We start from the raw sequence: 19,257 nt of genomic DNA, 5'->3' as shown, positions 1-19,257 counted from the left end.
GACTAACATGAACTTGAGTAGCATATTCATTAAAATGAAACATAATAAGGTATACAATTTATAGATTAGTCTAAATTTTTTCATGAACAGTTAAATGATTTTATAGTTTTAAACTATCAAGCAATATTTGATTTTAAAGTGTAAATAACATGTGTTTCAGATTTTATAAAAATTATGAATATATTTTAACAAAACTCTGGTTTTTGGTCTGCCAATAAATCCTTCTCATCCTTTAGTCTGAATGAGTACAATTCAGTAGCATTTTTTAAATGACATTCATCAATGAATAATAAATCCTCAAACTCAAGAAAAGTTTCCTTCTATGACTACAACAGAGATAGAACATAATTTACGTCCGACTGTCTTACAGAAAAACTCTAGATGACTTAGTGCTCACTTTTTGACACCTAGGAAGAGAACTTTCTTGTTTAATTCTAAATCTCAAGGCATGGTATCTCTTTCAAGTTCTTTTGGAATTCATTGGCTGGTTTATTACTGTCAAATATAAAAGCAGGTAGTTATAAAGTAGAGATGCAAATTAGAGAGTAGCTTGAAAAGACAGATCAAAAACTTGATTTCTTTTCTTTTTTCAAATAATGAAGTGGAAAATGGTATTTACCAAGCTTCTATGGAGACAAATTTTAATTGAAAACCATTAGAATGGTATGAACTAATCTTTCCTGGGGGCAGAGTACTTTGGAATTAATAGGTAGGTCTTGGCTAACCTTAGGGTTAAGTATTGAGGAGAAGGGCTAAATATATGTGAGCAAGAGCATGGGGCTGAGAAAAGGAAAATTGGAAGAAAGAGAAGAACAGCTTAATGATGAGATAAATGTATGTGTAGTCATTAGAGGAAAAAAATGATTATAACAAGGATGGTGTTGATTTTTATATATAACAACTACCTTGAATGGGAGATGAGGGAAAATATAGTTTTGAAAAATATTTGGGATGCTTTCTAGTTACTGCATTGTTTAAAACCTTTGCATCCCAGCTCAAAGAAAATCAAAGTAAAAATTCTATCTTACTTATTGCTTCCTGAATCTGGTTCAGTTCTTGAGTCAGCCTGAATCAAATTAAGCCACACAATTGAGCCACAGCAGCAGCTATGATGGTGTAGTCAGTCACCTAGAACCAGACATTCTGGAGTGTGAAGTCAAGCAGGCCTGAGGAAGCATTACTCAAACAAAGCTAGTGGAGGTCATGGAATTCAGGCTGAGCTAGTTCAAATCCTAAAAGATGCTCTTAAAGCATATATACCAGCTAATATGGAAAACTCAGCAGTGGCCCAGGACTGGAAAAGGTCAGTTTTCATGCCAATACCAAAGAATAGGAATTTCAAAGAATTTTCAAACTACCTCATATTGCACTCATTTCACATGCTAGTAAGGTAATGATCAAAATTCTTCAAGTTAAGCTTCAAGAGTAGGTGAACCAAGAACTTCCATATATACAAACTAGATTTAGAAAAGGCAGAGGAACCAGAGATCAAATTGCCAATATCCAATGGATCATAGATAAGCAAGAGAATCCCAGAAAAAACATCTACTTCTACTTCAGTGACTATACTAAAGATTTTGACTGTATGGATCATGACAAACTGGAAAATTTTTCAAGAGGTGGGAATACTAGACCATCTTACCTGCCTCTGGAGAAACCCATATGCAGGTCAAGAAGCAACACTTAGAACCAGACATGAAACAGACTGGTTCAAAATTGGAAAAGGAGTATGACAAGGCTGCATATTGTCCTCCTGCTTATTTAACTTACAGGCAGAGCGTATCATGGGAAATGCCAGGCTAGATGAATCACAAGCTGGAATCAAGATTGTAGGGAGAAATATCAATAACCTCAGATATGCAGATGATACCACTCTAATGGAAGACAGTAAAGAGGAACTAAACAGCCTCATGATGAAGGTCAAAGAGGAAAGTGAAAAGGCTGGTTTAAAACTCAACATTCAAAAACTAAGACCATGGCATCTGGTCCCATCACTTCATAGCAAACAGATGGGGAAAAAATGGAAACTGACAGTTTTTATTTACTTGGGCTCCAAAATCACTGCAGACAGTGACTGCAGCCTGAAATTAAAAGACATTTGCTCCTTGGAAGAAAAGCTATGACAAACCTAGACAGTGTATTAAAAAGCAAAGACATCACTTTGCTGACAAAGGTGCATCTACTCAAAGCTATCGTTTTTCCCGTAGTCATGTACTGATGTGAGAGTTGAACCTTAAAGGGCTGAGTGGTGAAGAATTAATGCTTTTGAACTGTGGTGCTAGAGAAAACTCTTGAGAGTCCCTTGAACAGCAAGGAGATCAAACCAATCAATCTTAAAGGAAATTAACTCTGAATATTCATTGGAAGGACTAATGATGAAGCTGAAGTTCCAATCTGATGCAAAGAGCTGACTCACTGGAAAAGACCCTGATGCTGGGAAAGATTGAGGGCATGAGGAGTAGGCAGTGACAGAGGATGAAATGGTTGGATGGCATCATTGACTCAATGGACATAAGTTTGAGCAGGCTCCCGGAGATGGTGAAGGACAGTGAAGTCTGGTTTGCTGCCGTCCATGGGGTTGCAAAGAGTTGGACATGACTGAGTAATGGAACGATACCACTAATTCATGCATCTATGGCAAACTATTTATAATCTGTCATCTCCATGCCCAGGTCTCCAATTTGGAGGATAATTGAGGGGTATAGTTAATGTCTGTGTATACAAAAAATGAATTTCCAAGGCTTCACAGTTACAGTGCTATGAATGCATTTTCTGGAAATTAGGTAGTGAAGGACAGGGAACCTTGGCAGGCTGCAGTCCATGGGGTTGCAAAAAGTCAGACATGACTGAATAACAACAACAACAAGCAGCTAAATTATCAGAAAAATTGCAGTGCCGGATGGCAAAAAAGAATCAAACATAAACAGAATGTCAGTGCAAAGTCAAAAGGACAGTGTAGACTGAGGTTGAAATTCTCCCTCTGGGAGAAAATGTGCAATTCAGGATAGGATGTTCCAGCTGGACTCTAGGCGCCAGAGAATTGGACCTGAAAAAATTCACTGATTTACACAAATTCACAAAAATGAGGAACTCAAAAAACATTTTCTTGAAATAACTATCTGGAACATTATTCATAGGTAAGGACACCCAGTTTCCTGGGACATTTGTATGTTTTCTCAAAAGGGAGGGGAGGTTAATATATGACTTCTAACCTGTTCCACCAGCCTGACATACTCCCCAAAGGACTGGTTGCTGCTGTTGAATTTCCAGTTAAAGTGCCTTAGTAACCATTAGTTCAAGTCATTTCTCTCTTGGAAAATGCTCTTTCAAATGTGCATGAAGAGACTGTATGTGCTAATGGGAACATTGTTGTCAGCTGTTAATGATATTGTATTCTTGTTTATTATTGTTGTTAAACAGAGAATTGTTTATTAGCAAACATATCTCTATAAAAAGTGAGAAATAATAGTTCTTCCTTAAAAGGACAGACTGTTTTATTCAGCCCACTTAATTTATTTCTGTTATTGTGTTGCTTTTGTAAGCACTGAGGTTATAACATGAGGTGTTTGGTGCTATTAGTGAATTCAGATCCATCAAAACCTCCATCTAATGGCACTTAGCTTCAGCTCACTAGAGGACATAAATATCAAAATGAATTTGAACTGAGTACAAGTGTTGGAACAATATGTTCTGGACATACAGTAAACTCATAGAAATATTTAAAATAAGATATAGGAAGGAAAAGGGCTGAACAATAGGGGCAGCAGGAACACTTTTTAAGGAATGTTTCTCTGTAGAAAATCATGAAAATCCCTGTGTCAACCCATTACAGGAGACCTATGATAACCATTCATCATGGCTCTAGGATGTGTCTTTGAAGGAGACTCCATGCAGAGACTGGCCCTAGATAAAGCCAGCTTTATTCAGGCTATTGTCTAGGTGTGAGTGAAAAGAGTCATTGATTGTTACTAAATTGAGTTAGGCGGATGGTTTGTGAAATTCAAAGTGAATAATTCCAATGCTAATTATAAAAATTAATGTGTTCTGTTTTCCATCAGCAAAACTGAATGGTCTCAAGGTTTTATAAAGCATCTAATCCTTCTTCCTCATGAGGAAATTTGATCCATTCTAGAGAAAAAAGTTCAAAATTTTAAAAAGATAGCCTAAATCTATCCCTAGATAATGTATTAGGGTTGAACTTTAGGTCAGTGAATAAAATGTACAACCCAATTCTGTTAACAATTACATTTAAGCTATCTGAAATAAATCTTAGTTCAGCTATGGGATCACAGAACTGCAATATATTATGATTTCATCTCTCCCTTTCTGTTTGGACAATCTTTTTTCAAGGCCTGTGGCAGATAGGTTTCTTTTCTTCTTAAAGATTTCCCACAGTTTTAGGATTGAAGAATGGTTGACACAAGTGGATCATTAATTTGCCAATAATGCTTAAATTTCTATATAATTGTGATAGAGAGGAGTTGGGTGGAGGGAGCAATCTTTAAGTGAATTGAAGCCCTGGGTTTTCTTATCAAAACATTTTATAGTGACCTCCCTTGCTCTATAAATTCTGATGAAAACAAATTATTTTCTATTTTCTAATGTTAACACATAGAAATCTATTATTGTTGAGTCGCTAAATTGTGTCTATTTAGTGACCCCATGGGCTTTACTGTCCATGAGATTTCCTGGGCAAAAATACTGGAGTGGGTTGCCATTTCCTTCCCTGCAGGATCTCCCCAACACAGGGATTGAACCCACATATCTCCTGAATTGGCAGGTGAGTTCTTTACCACTGAGTCACCAGGGAAGCCCATAGAAATCCATACACATTAGCAATTTTTAACAATGCATTTGATCTTGTAGTTCTTTGTGTTTAGAAAATAAAATTGAAATAGAAGGTTATTTCTATTAATTACAATACATAAACATGTACATAGTTAATCTATATAAAATATTTAAGACAATGATAATTTAAAAAACAGCTAAAATATTAAGCATATATTGGAAACTGTGAGAGAGTCCCAGAGGATAAACTATAATAAATAATAAGCAAAACATTTTTTCTGCCAAAATATAAAAGGCTAAATAACAAAGACTATAGGCAGAGAAGGCTCTCAGACATATTTCTTTGTGTGAGTTGGAGTGGCTGTGTGGCCACTTGGGGGATGGTGGAGGAAGAGTTGCAATTAAAAAAAAAAAAAAAAACAGAAAGAAAGAAAGGAGAGAAGAATGAACTTAGAAAAAGAAAAAAAGCTTTCCTCAGCTAATCTCAGGCTTTTCTTGTTAGTACCTAAATAGAATTCTGGAAAAACTAAAGAAAATCTTTAGAATCCTTAATCAGAGTCTTAGAAATGAAACCCACCAGAGTGAGCTGACAGTAGTATGTTTTATCTGGTGGAAACTGGCTCAAAACATAGCCTGGGATATGGCAGGTAATCTGGCAAGTGCCAGGGGAGACTGTTTCCAGCCCACGGCCATTCTGCCCCCCTGGCTCTAGTCTTATCCTTAGTGATGTTCCCACTTAGTGTGGGATCCAGAAACTGGCGGGTGAGCCAACTGCGTGTAATTTTACTCACATATGCAGAAAAAATATTCTTCTCCTTTGGAAAATTTATAAAGTTCTCTTTAGGAATCTGAGACCCTGTTGGCCTGTGCCAAATGAGAGTTCTGAATATTTTGTTTCACTTACTTTTTTTTCCATTTATTTTTATTAGTTGGAGGCTAATTACTTTACAACATTGCAGTGGTTTTTGTCATACATTGAAATCAATTAGCCATGGATTTACATGTATTCCCCATCCCGGTCCCCCCTCCCACCTCCCTCTCCACCCCATCCCTCTGGGTCTTCCCAGTGCACCAGGCCCGAGCACTTGTCTCATGCATCCAACCTGGGCTGGTGATCTATTTCACCCTAGATATACATGTTTCAATGCTGTTCTCTTGAAACATCCCACCCTCGCCTTCTCCCACAGAGTTCACAAGTCTGTTCTATACATCTGAGTCTCTTTTTCTGTTTTGCATATAGGGTTATTGTTACCATCTTTCTAAATTCCATATATATGTGTTAGTATGCTGTAATGGTCTTTATCTTTCTGGCTTACTTCACTCTGTATAATGGGCTCCAGTTTCCTCCATCTCATTAGAACTGATTCAAATGAATTCTTTTTAATGGCTGAGTAATATTCCATGGTGTATATGTACCACAGCTTCCTCATCCATTCGTCTGCTGATGGGCATCTGGGTTGCTTCCATGTCCTGGCTATTATAAACAGTGCTGCGATGAACATTGGGGTGCACGTGTCTCTTTCAGATCTGGTTTCCTTGGTGTGTATGCCCAGAAGTGGGATTGCTGGGTCATATGGCAGTTCTATTTCCAGCTTTTTAAGAAATCTCCACACTGTTCTCCATAGCGGCTGTACTAGTTTGCATTCCCACCAACAGTGTGAGAGGGTTCCCTCTTCTCCACACCCTCTCCAGCATTTATTGCTTGTAGACTTTTGGATAGCAGCCATCCTGACTGGCGTGTAATGGTACCTTATTGTGGTTTTGATTTGCATTTCTCTGATAATGAGTGATGTTGAGCATCTTTTCATGTGTTTGTTAGCCATCCGTATGTCTTCCTTGGAGAAATGTCTGTTTAGTTCTTTGGCCCATTTTTTGATTGGGTCATTTATTTTTCTGGAATTGAGCTGCAGGAGTTGCTTGTATATTTTTGAGATTAATCCTTTGTCTGTTGCTTTGTTTGCTATTATTTTCTCCCAATCTGAGGGCTGTCTTTTCACATTGCTTATAGTTTCCTTTGTTGTGCAAAAGCTTTTAAGTTTCATTAGGTCCCATTTGTTTATTTTTGCTTTTGTTTCTAAAATTCTGGGATGTGGGTCATAGAGGATCCTGCTGTGATTTATGTTTCACTTATTTTTAAAAGCTAAATACCATTCATTTTTCATGGTGAAAAGTCTCACTGAAACTGCTCTCTCACATAAAGTAGCAATTCATCAAATGATCTCTTGATGTCAACCTCATTACTTTTACTTCTCCATGCATCCAGGCACCAAACAGCTCCTAAACCAATACCTAAGTTAGCCAAGTGAGGACTCAGTGAGATCCAATTATCTGGAGGTGGTCTCTATGTTTGTCCACTGAGACTGTAAGTAACACCATGCTGGAAGGGGCTCAAGTCATGTCACTTCCAAACTGAAGTGGTTTCCTGTTGCCACAGGATAATTTTTAATCTCCTTAGTGCTGTTACAAAGTATTTCATTCTTCAGAGGCCTCTGAATTCATCAAGCCCCGTCCCTTTATCCTCCACTCCAGTCACACTGAACCAATGCTATGCCTTCTACCTGAAACAAACTTTTATCTCCTACTTTTCCCTCAAATACTAAGGCAGACTTTCCTGACTGATTTCCCAAGTCTAGGCTGGGCACTAGGTTAAAAGAATGATGAGCTCCGGGGCAAAGTATTATGGAAAAACTTGAATGTTACTTTCAGCTCTCTCCTTTTACTTTAGTCCTGCATTGTGCAGATTCATTATGCGTTTTAAAAATAATAGCATAGTCATAGCCATTGTCAGGGTAACCCCTATGAAGCCCATAATATTTGAGGTTTGGAAAAGAACAGTGAAGTCATCCAGTTTGGCCCTCTGATGAAGTGATTAGAAAGGAGGGAGGTGCTAATTGAAGGCGCTAAGGGAAAACTTAATTGCATGGTCTGGATTATTTCACCATGAGACATTATGAAAATGTTCAATTCAATGAAACTCAATATTTATAGTTAATAGCTGAATTATTCAATTAAATTGGTTATACTTTTAGAAAATATGTATTAAACATTCCCAATTTATTAGCTAGAAATTGAGAAAAAGGTCCAATGTCAGTCTGGGCACAGCTAAGAAGAATAATTGGGAAAGCAAAGAAAGTAAGAAACCACTCAAAATTGTCACCTAAAATCACTCCATGGTGATCTATTGAAAGGTGTTTAATGACTAGTTCATCTATGTCTTAGTAAAAGTTCTTTCATATATATTTTTTATAAAATGGTTATATAACCTTAGAATAGGAGAAACATGTAATTCAAAATGTTAATTCCTACTGTGTCAATTCTAAATAAAGTCCAGCCCACATTCACTCTTACAGATTCTATATTAAAACACTATATACTTGGTATATAATATTATCCTTAAGATGATCATCTTTCCCTGTTATCAAGATGATTTGTGAGTTTATGTGAGTATATATGTCCAAAGATATATCAATACTCACAAACATTGCATATATATATGTGTGCTATATACATATAACACATGTATTTTGTCTTGAACATTCTTGACTACATTATATTACATTCAAATCAAAATTGAAAAAAAAAAGTTCAGTAAACTATTCCTATAAAATTATACATTTTAAATAACAGGTGTTTTAGCATAAACTTATTCATTGTAATTAATAATAATACATTTTTGAAAATAAATTTATATCATGAATAGTTAAAATACCAAGAAAAATATGACTGGAAACTATAAAGTTTACTCAGCTGTAACTGTGAAATATATTGAAGGTAACCTGCATGTGCAGCTAATATTTACTATTTATTATTGTATATCTTTTAATAAGCACTTCTTTTAAAAGGAGTTTCTAAAAGATTTCTAAAAGTTAAAATAATAAAGATAAAATAATAAATATTAAATGTGTAATTTGCATACTATATGTCTAAAGAAAAATACTAAACGATATTTTAAGATTACAACAGTCCTGGCAGAACAACACATTTCCTGTTATGGTTTCTAGTGCATTGTGATGATGAAATTATATTTTTCACTGAGCATTGTGCTTACCTCCACATCTTGGAATTGGGCCACTCCACATCACTTTTCCATCCATAAGTATACATGTAATTGTTTCTGTTCCCTGGGTTTTAATAAATCCTTCTTCACAAATAACTGAAATTGAACTTCCTAATTGAAAGTTGTCCCCAAATCTCCTTGCATTGATTGGTATTCCAGGATCAGGACACTCATTATGTCCAAATGCTTGAGAACAGCAAAAGAAGAGAAAAACATACAAACTAGTAGTATGAAACAGACCCTTGAGTATCTGGGTGATAAAAATTGATTTTTAGAAAGGTTATGTTCATTACTAGAAAAGCCCTTATTTATTAAAAAAACAAAATAGAGAGACTCTCCTCTGACCACACCTGTTTCTCTCTGATGTGTAATAGATGTATCACTGTTAAAATAAGAACTTCACTATAAAATTACAATATTTCAAAGTAGAATTGTTTCTGCTTATTTCTTGAAATCATTAGCTTTATCTAAGTAAAATTTCCAGGTTAAAATGCTGAACAAAATTCCAATTAATGTGAATACAGAACAGATTGACTACATATCCTTGAAAATTTCTGTTGTGATTCATTGTTTGGAATAAAGAGATGAGATGTTTCAATCTAGTATGAAAGTCTTTCAATTTTTCAATAATTTTCCATATATCATTTATTCTCTGCCATCTAGGAAAACAGAAGAGAGCTAATTCTTTTGCAATCACTATGTTCTAGGCATTGTGATAGAAGCTGTAGATATTATACATTATCACATCACTTAACATTTGGAACAGCCCAATAGCCATTTACTCTAAAGGGTATTGTGAAATTCAGAAAAAAGTATTAATAGTTTGGCTCAGATCATCAAGATACTATTGAAATGTATCCCCTGGTCTGGCTTTAAATTTTTTCTCCGCAACATATTCTGTCTTGGATCATTTTTCTCATGCCTCTCAAATGAATGCAAGTTTCTTGGTTCAGGGCCACTATCTTATTTCACCTTGTTTCATCCAGGATGTGTATTTAGCCCCATCCCAGCAAGTAGCAGAATTGTTTAAGGACAATGTGTTTACTTAAATTTCTCATAGATTACAGGTTACATGAGCCCTACAAATTTGCATTGTAAGTATTTAAATTAGTTTAAGATAAATGGAAGAATATTTAAAGTAGCAAGTCTAAATATGTAAAATCTATTTCATGAGGCATATACAATTTAATATCATATTCATACTGCATGAGTACATGCAGTTATTTCAATTTTTCACTAAATCATCACTGATATTGTTCATAAATTATATAATTGTATTATCCATCTCCTCATTTTTAAGTTAAACAGTACAAAATAATAAAGTGAAAGAAAGTGAAAGTGAAGTCGCTCAGTCGTGTCTGACTCTTTGCGACCCCCGTGGACTGTAGTGTACCAGTCTCCCCCGTCCATGGGATTCTCCAGGCAAGGATACTGGAGTGGGTTGCCATTTCCTTCTCCAGGGATCTTCCCAACCCAGGGATCTAACCCAGGTCTCCCGCATTGCAGGCATAGGCTTTACCATCTGAAGCCACCTTCACTTTCATTTTCAGTACAAAATAATTTTAAGTAAATTCTAAAATGTATAAAATTTATTTTGCATGTACACTTATATCTAATTTCTTTCTGTTGTGCTTTTTAAAAGCATAATTTTGATTAAGTCTGGTTGCTCCTGAATATAACATCTGCTGTATAATTTTTCAGGAAAAAACTATCAGTAGGAAGCATGGGAGTAAGAACTTGAATACAATGGGTTAAATCATTTACTAGAAAAACAGAACAAGAAACAAAGGCATATTTCCATAATATCTTCAAGGTATCATAAATGTTAAAGATAAAAATATTATGCATTTAAGGAAATTCCCTGGCAGTACAGTGGTTAGGACTTGGTGGGACCCAAAGTTTATTTTGAAGTCAGAGAACTGCAATCCCTGTTTAGCAAAACAAAACAAAACAAAACAAAGCAAAAAACAGATATATGCATTTACAACAACATAAAAACTGTAAATAGAAAAATGCATATATTCTCTATATTTATACATATATCCTGGTTGTTCATTGGAAGGACTGATGCTGAAGCTAAAACTCCAGTACTTTGGCCACCTCATGCGAAGAGTTGACTCACTGGAAAAGACCCCGATGCTGGGAGGGATTGGGGGCAGGAGGAGAAGGGGACGACAGAGGATGAGATGGCTGGATGGCATCACCGACTCGATGGACATGAGTTTAAGTAAACTTCGGGAGTTGGTGATCGACAGGGAGGCCTGGTGTGCTGCAATTCATGGGGTCGCAAATAGTTGGACACAACGGAGTGACTGAACTGAACTGAACTGATGAAACATTTTATTATTTATTTATTTATTTATTTATTTATATTTTTTCCATTTATTTTTATTGGTTGGAGGCTAATTACTTTACATCATTGCAGTGGTTTTTGTCATACATTGAAATGAATTAGCCATGGATTTACATGTGTTCCCCATCCCGGTTCCCCCTCCCATCTCCCTCTCCACCCGATCCCTCTGGGTCTTCCCAGTGCACCAGACCCGAGCACTTATCTCATGCACCCAACCTGGGCTAGTGATCTGTTTCACCCTAGATAATATACATGTTTCGATGCTGTTCTCTTGAAACATCCCACCCTCAAACATTTTAAAAGGGACTTAGATAAAGTAATTAATTTATAGAGAGGGCCGATATGACACATCATGGCTAAGTTAACTTGAACAATGTGCAATTACACATTGACAACTTTTGAGTGCCAGTAGTCACTAGGAGTGTCATCTTGAAAAGACAATAACCACACTTGGTTACTAGTTGACAAAGCTCAGCACTGAATGGGCTGGGGCAAGGCGGTGGGGGAGGAGGGCGCAATTTTTTTCAAAGAGCAGGAAATTAAATTCTATTATAATGTGACACAAACATTAACTCATCAAATTGGTCAATATCTGATGCAGTGTGGTACTTTTGCACATAAACAATAAAAATCACTGACATTCTATAGCTTCAGGTAAAATATGTGGAAATAGAAGCATCAGTATGTATGTTTGTTAACATACTAAGATATTTTCTTTATGTGATTCTTTCTCTATATTTATACCATGTTATTTTCAGAAAATAATATTCATCCTTTTGAAACATAAAAAATGTGGATGACAGACAATAGCTAAATAACCTCAAAGAATTCTTAAAACTAGAACAATAAAATAAGCACAGTAATACAACAAGAATTTTCAAGGGAATAGTTCAGAAGGCACCTAAACAATAACTGCTAATGTTTATTGAGCATTTATTAGGTATATATAATGAATTGTTTACATGCATTACCTTACTCTAATTAAATAAAATTCATATTCTATGGCATGATAAATATTTAAACATAGATTTTTTTTTCCCCTCTACCTTCTTGGGCCTCTTTCCTCCTCTTCAGTGTATACTGTGCATCTGCATTAACCAGACCTCCTTAGGAGATACTGCTGCTGCTGCTAAGTCACTTCAGTCGTGTCCGACTCTGTGCGACCCCATAGACGGCAGCCCACCAGGCTTCCCCGTCCCTAGGATTCTCCAGGCAAGAGCACTGGAGTGGGCTGCCATTTCCTTCTCCAGTGCAAGAAAGTGAAAAGTGAAAGTGAAGTTGCTCAGTCTGGTCTGACTCGTGGCTACCCCATGGTTGCAGTCTACCAGGCTCCTCTGTCTATGGGATTTTCCAGCCAAGAATACTGGAGTGGGTTGCCATTGCCTTCTCCGCTTTAGGAGATAACATTCCTTCTTAATCTCATAAGGGATCACCACTTGCTTTGTATATTGTCTCAAAAAATTACATAACTATGTTTTGACCTCTAACAGTGGAACAGTCAGAGCTTCCAGAAAGACTGTCTCCCAGGTTATAATCCACAGGTTGGCTTCAAAAAAATGTTTCATTTCTTTCTTAGATTATTTATATCAGCCAATACATTAGCTTATTTTATTAAATCTAAACCACTGATTTTTTTTTATTGACAACTCCTTACAAAAACTCAATATAACTTTATTGATGGGAATGCTGAGGCTCTCTTATTAAACCTAAAAATGTATTACAGCAAAGACAAGATTTGAAGTTTCATAGATTGATTTTAGAGCTGATCTTCCTAATCACTAAGGTATCATCCACATAATGGCTTTGCTAAGTCAACTTAGTAATCCAGTGCCCCCAAATTAGTAATTTCCTTCTCTGTGATACTTTGATAGTCTAGTGAATTTTATCTTTGGAATTACAACTCTGTGTTGTCATTATTTGTTTAAAATTCTCTACTGATTTATGAGAATCCAGAAGGAAGATATGTTTGTATACCAATAACAGGGAAATATGTATAGTAGGTATGAGATTATGCTTATATGACATCATAAAATGAATTAATATATTGGCTGATATAAAATTATATTTGAAATATATCTCCTTAATATCATGCCTCTTAAAAAGAGAAATGACACAATAAAAATATGGTTAGAATCAAGGACTAAAAGACTAAATGACACAATAAAAATATGGTTAGAATCAAGGACTAAAAGACTAAATGACACAATAAAAATATGGTTAGAATCAAGGACTAAAAGACTAAATGACACAATAAAAATATGGTTAGAATCAAGGACTAAAAGACTAAATGACACAATAAAAATATGGTTAGAATCAAGGACTAAAAGACTAAATGACACAATAAAAATATGGTTAGAATCAAGGACTAAAAGACCACCCCAATAGAAATTATACATATGATGTGTTCAGATTTCCTTATCGGAGGAACAAGAGGACTGTTTTGTGTGATTTCTTTTCTAGTTCTAATTTATAGGAATATGTTATATAGAAAAATTAAACTTACTGTTGTAAGTGATGTTAAAGCCACGTCCTGACATTGAGTGGTCAGCTTGAAATTCCAACCGCAGTATATGACTATTACTAGTAAGATGAGAAGGCACCTCAGCCCCCGTAAAGGTTCCAAGAATTGGGGAGTCTGGAGAGTCCCCATCTTTAACAGCAAGGAAGTCAAACTGGGATTCCAGATCAAAGTCATTGAAAGAAAGGTGTATTCGACTTCCTGGATCAGAGATTATTGTCCAGATGCAATTTAAATTATTTCCATACCCTTCTGGATAATCAGGAGAAAGGACTGTTCCCATTGGTGCAGTAAAGTTAGAGAGGCAAGGAACTGTTAAAATAGGAAAATCATAAAATACAGTAAATGCCAAAAGTAATACAGTATCTCAATTTGCTATTGTCAATAATTACAATAATCAATTAGAAGTTTGAAAAAAATATTAAACAATGTAATCTGTCTTATAAAACAGAAAAAAATTGTTACTGTTTGCACATTATTAGGGAAGGCAACTAGTACCTTGAATTACTGTATGTTAAATACGCACAAAAATATAATTGGAGTAATAATAACTTATTTTTACATTTATCATGTCCATGTTAGAGTATGGTGCAAAGTTTTAGTTTCTGTATTTCAAAAAACATTGGAGAAGAATATAGAGATTTTCATACAAATCTCACAAAATGACAGAAAACAAGCAAACAAAAATAATACATGGGTACTAACATTACCAGGATGATACAACCTGAAGAAAACTTGGAGTAAGGGTAATAACTAGGTGAACTTGATTCCTATCACGGGCATGGGATGCTCTGAGAGCCTCTAACACAGATAAGGAGATGAATTAATACATGATAGTGGCTAACGCTGGAAAAACAACTAAAAAATAATTTTCATACCATAGTAAGCTTAGTCTTTATTTCCCCGCAGATTTTTTTTTTTTAACTTTTAAAAAATCTGATTTAAAGGTTCACACAGAAAAGTTAGAAAGCACAGGAAATATAAGAAAAAATGATCTATCACACAGAGGAAATCATAGTTTAAAAAAGTATTATATTTTCTTCCAGCGTTTCTTCTTACATATTTTTAAACAAAATTGAATTCATACGATTTTGTACCATACTATATTGACAAAGGATATGAACTTTGGCCCTCAGAATATTTTGCTAAATTCTTGTCTATAAAAGTTATATTATCTTGTACTTAAATAAAACAAAAATGTATTAGATAGTGCAACACCCCTACTAGCATGGATACTGGTATTATCTGACCTTTTTTATTTAATAAGAAGAATGATATCACAGTGTTTTAATTAGCACTGCTTTGCCTTCTAGTGAAGTTGAAGATTCTGTCAGCATGATCTAAAGCATAGTAGTATTTCAAAAGACTTTACTTCAAGATCTTTAAATCTAGGTGTTCTTCCAAAAAGACAATCTTTGTCTAATATTGCAGAACCTATTAAAGTAGTGTATTACATCAAAAATGGAAATATTTTAAATCATTTTAGTAGATGCTAATATTGTGTTTAATAGACTATTTTAAATAATGCTGACTAGAACAAACTTTAAGAAAATCTAGAGAACACTTTACACAATTTTAAAAGGATTTAAGCCTTCAGTTCTGATATATGATAAATATGTAACAAGTAATAATTTCCTTTTTTAACCAATAATAGCTAATTTGAAAATGCAATTGAAAGATAGTTTATGAAGAAAAACAAAGTTATAAAATACAGGACTATAAAAGGTAAGGACTAGAAATAGTCCTTACAAAAATATGAATAACTCATACAAAGAAAATTCTAAACTTATTGAGAACAGGAAATTTTACAAGAAAAAAAGAGGTGCCATGTATGCCATGTTCCTGAATGAGAAAACATTATATCAAATATGTAAATTATATAGAAATTGCTTTTAAATTTCAATCAAAATCCTAACATAATCTCTTTAGAAACTTGATCTAATGTGTTGGCACACAACTTGGCAAAAAATAAAAAGGCAAGAATAGATGTGAGAATTTTTATAAGCAAAGTGCTACTAAGCATAATATTAAGTCATTACCATAAAATTAGCATGGCACTCATAGATGTATAACACTAGATCAAAATAAGTTACATAAAAAATGCATTTGATATAATTAAGGGTTTAAAGTATTGTATCGTGTGTGTGCTCACTCAGTTGTGTCCGACACTTTGTGACTGTGACCAGATTCCTCTGTGCATGGGATTTCCCAGGCAAGAATATTAGAATAGGTTGCCATTTTCTTTTCCAGAGGATCTTTCTGTCCCAGGGATTGAACCCATGTCTCTTGGACCTCCTACATTAGCAGGCGGATTCTTTACCTGGGAAACCTAAAGTATTGTGTAGATATCTACTTAATCTGATAAGGGAAATTAGCATGATAGATTTGGTCAGTCCTCTCTCAAATACTTAGAGCTTCCTTTGTAGTTCAGTCAGTAAAGAATCCGCCTGCAATGCAGGAGACCCAGGATCAATTCCTGGATTGGGAAAATCCCATGGAGAAGGAACTAGTAACACACTCCAGTATTCTTGCCTGGAGAATCCCATGAACAGGGGAGCCTGGCAGGCTATAGTTCATGGGGTCGCAAGAGTAGGACAGGACTTAACGACTAAACACCACCACCTTCAGATGCAGATCATTAAATCAGAGACTAGGAAACTACCATCTGTGGGCCAAATCTAGCCTGAATTCTACTTTTCCAAATGAAATTTTATTTGAATGTAATCTTGTACTTTCATTTTCCTATTGTCCATGAATGCATTTCCTGCTACACTGACAGAGTTTAGTTGCAAAAGGGACCCACATAACTTATAAAAGCAAAAGTGTTGAAGAGTCCTCATATGTTCATTAGACATCTATGTTTATTAGAAATTTATTTATTTATCACCTTTAACAACTGCAATATAAATCTCTGCATAATATTTTTCAAATATTAGGAAATATTTGGCCTCTATTCACTTAAAAAGTTCTCAGTACATGTTTAAAAATGCTAAAGAATTTTAAAATGTTAAAGAATCAACACTTCCAATAAAGGAAAATGTGTGTTTTGCAGCACAAATTAAAATTTAGATAAAATGAAGGTGTTGTAAAGTGCTAATTTTTTTTAATGTCAGTTATATTTTGAAGTAAGGTTTGTGCTAATGCCCTTGTAGGGAATAAAGGATTTCACAAATGAAAAGCATTATCATTATAAGAGTTGGATACAGATAAGAAACAAGAAAATTTTAAAATAATTTTAGAACAAGAAAATTATTTTTACTTTCATGATTATGAGCTTATATGTTACCATTTGTATTGAAAACTAAAATCCAAGCTTTTCAATTATTGCACTCATACCTGGTAAGCGTATTTGTTGTAATGAAGATAGTTTTTAATTTAACCTAAAAGTACATCAACAGATAAAACAAATTATATTTTTGCTTCAGCTAAATTGAAATGCTTCAATATATTTGAAGAAATATATTATTTTAATCCAAGCATATTGTAGGCCATAAACATTAATGAATTTTATTCTGTGAAATATAAATAAATGGCACTTAACCATGCATTAGTGTGAGCATCTACAAGCAAAAATAAGTTAATGCATTATACATAGAATATAACCTTTAAATATTTTTAAGTGTTCCTGATTGCAAATAAGCATGTACTATCTCGTTAAAAATAAATGAGTCTATTAGAATTCGCTTAGATGTATAATTTCCATAAGAAGTATGCTATCTATAAAGTATAAAATACCACCAATAAAGTGTTATGAGAACATATGTAAAATATACTTTGCAATTACCAAATGAACTATGTTAACTTTATTTAAATCTGCAAGGAAATTTATAGTTTGGCATAAGCACACTTGCTAAAGAGTGTACCAAAAAGTGCTACTCGTTCAAAAATAATTACATGGTTCCAGTTCTTTGCAATTAATTACAAAAGCAATTATATGCAAGGACAGGGTAACATATGCTATCTGGAAGCAAAGCATTTGGTACTCACAGATACAGATGGGTATGTTTGCAGACCATTGGTTATTCTCTTGACAAACAATGGATTTCTCTCCAATTAATTCAAATCCAAACTGGCATTCGAACCTTAAAACATCACGGTTAGAAAATCCATCACCTTCCCTAATTCCATATAAGGGTGTACCAGGATCACCACAACTTTCTTTTTCAATTTCTGTAACAATAGATGATATGTCAGATTTCAAGGGTTTCAGGCATACGATATCCATATAGTTAATTTAGAGACATACACTCTCTAAAGTCAGGATATTTAAAAGCAAAAGATGAAAATGTTCTCCCAGTCTTAATCTTCTTTTGCTACAGTTATGATGTAATTATCTTTAGGGAACACTTAGTGTTTTTCTCTCACTTTAAAGACAGGGAATCAGAGGTCTTCAGAGCTAATGTGGTTGTTCCTGACAGAACAATTATGAACAATATCCAGATTTTCTGTCTATATTATAAACATACAGTACACATATTTACATACATATGTATTTCCCCCAAATTTCAAAAACTTTTCTTATTTTTGTAACCTTACATGATACAGGAAATTGTTAGACTGAAACTAGAACACAGGGTAACATCCTCTGCCTCTGTGCTCCTAGAACAATCAGTGAATTCCTTCCACACAGTATCCGCCACTCTGCCTAGTACTTGGTTGAATTACCTTCCCCAACTAGACCCCTTCAAAAGCTCCTTAGAGCAGAGGTCAATTTAGTATTCCAAATTACCCTTATACATTTCTCAACAAATGCTTTTTGGGTGACTTCAGTTGAAGGAGTTTGAAAGAAAAAAATTCTCTTCATAGCACATTAAAACACCCTTTCAACATGTGCTCAAGGAAACTTCAAATATTTGGGATCTTCATTGTGGAGTTACCAGGCCAATTGTAGATTATTGTGGTGACTGTTTTGGTTTTTAAGTTACATGAGGTAACATTAACATATCCATCTTCAAACAACCAAAAATGAACAGTTAAATTAAAAAAAAAAAAAACTTTGAGATAAAGTTATGATCTCTCTTGACACTCCAATGATCACACATTCCTGGTTCTTCTGTAATCAACCAGTACCAATTTGTCATGCATCTTTCCAGTTCTTTCCTCATGCTTTTACAATTATACACACACACACACACACACACACACACACACACACACACGCACACACACATAAAATACATATTATTATAAGCATCAGTATTTGCATAAATATAAAAATCCTCTTCACAAAATCTATGTAGTATTGCTTTGTATAAGTATTGTAACTTATATTGCAGTACACTCTCAGCATATTCTATAACATGTTGCTTTTTAATCAAACAATAATTTTGGAGATGTTTTTGAATGCCCTTGTATCCTTAGCAGAAAACATAGTTATTGCAATTTCTTTAATACACTGGAATTGATTTGATATTTATTTCTTTCTGTGTCATAGTGACATTCATTGGTCCTTTGGTCTAAATTTTTTGTTGTGCTGTTTCTGTATAGACTTTATCAAAGAAAGATTAGCAATTTTCCAGCATTCATTAGTCTTTTAGGCTA

At 34.5% G+C, this 19,257-nt stretch overlaps 1 protein-coding gene across 5 annotated transcripts in view; it reads right to left on the bottom strand.

The window, feature by feature from the left end:
• Nucleotides 1-19,257, bottom strand: part of CSMD3 (CUB and Sushi multiple domains 3) — a 1,331,483-nt gene that overhangs the window by 460,339 nt on the left and 851,887 nt on the right. For all 5 annotated transcript variants that reach the window (XM_070477231.1, XM_070477232.1, XM_070477233.1 and 2 more), the window contains 3 exons: nt 17,704-17,886; nt 13,702-14,028; nt 8,837-9,031 (listed from right to left, as the gene is read on the bottom strand). In XM_070477231.1, coding sequence (XP_070333332.1) covers nt 8,837-9,031; nt 13,702-14,028; nt 17,704-17,886 — 705 coding nt within the window. The remainder of the gene's footprint in view (nt 1-8,836; nt 9,032-13,701; nt 14,029-17,703; nt 17,887-19,257) is intronic.

Source organism: Odocoileus virginianus, chromosome 15 (assembly GCF_023699985.2).
Source record: "Odocoileus virginianus isolate 20LAN1187 ecotype Illinois chromosome 15, Ovbor_1.2, whole genome shotgun sequence".
Lineage (NCBI taxonomy): Eukaryota > Metazoa > Chordata > Mammalia > Artiodactyla > Cervidae > Odocoileus > Odocoileus virginianus.
Note: the sequence above shows the minus strand (reverse complement) of the source record. Positions and strands in the feature narration are given on the sequence as shown.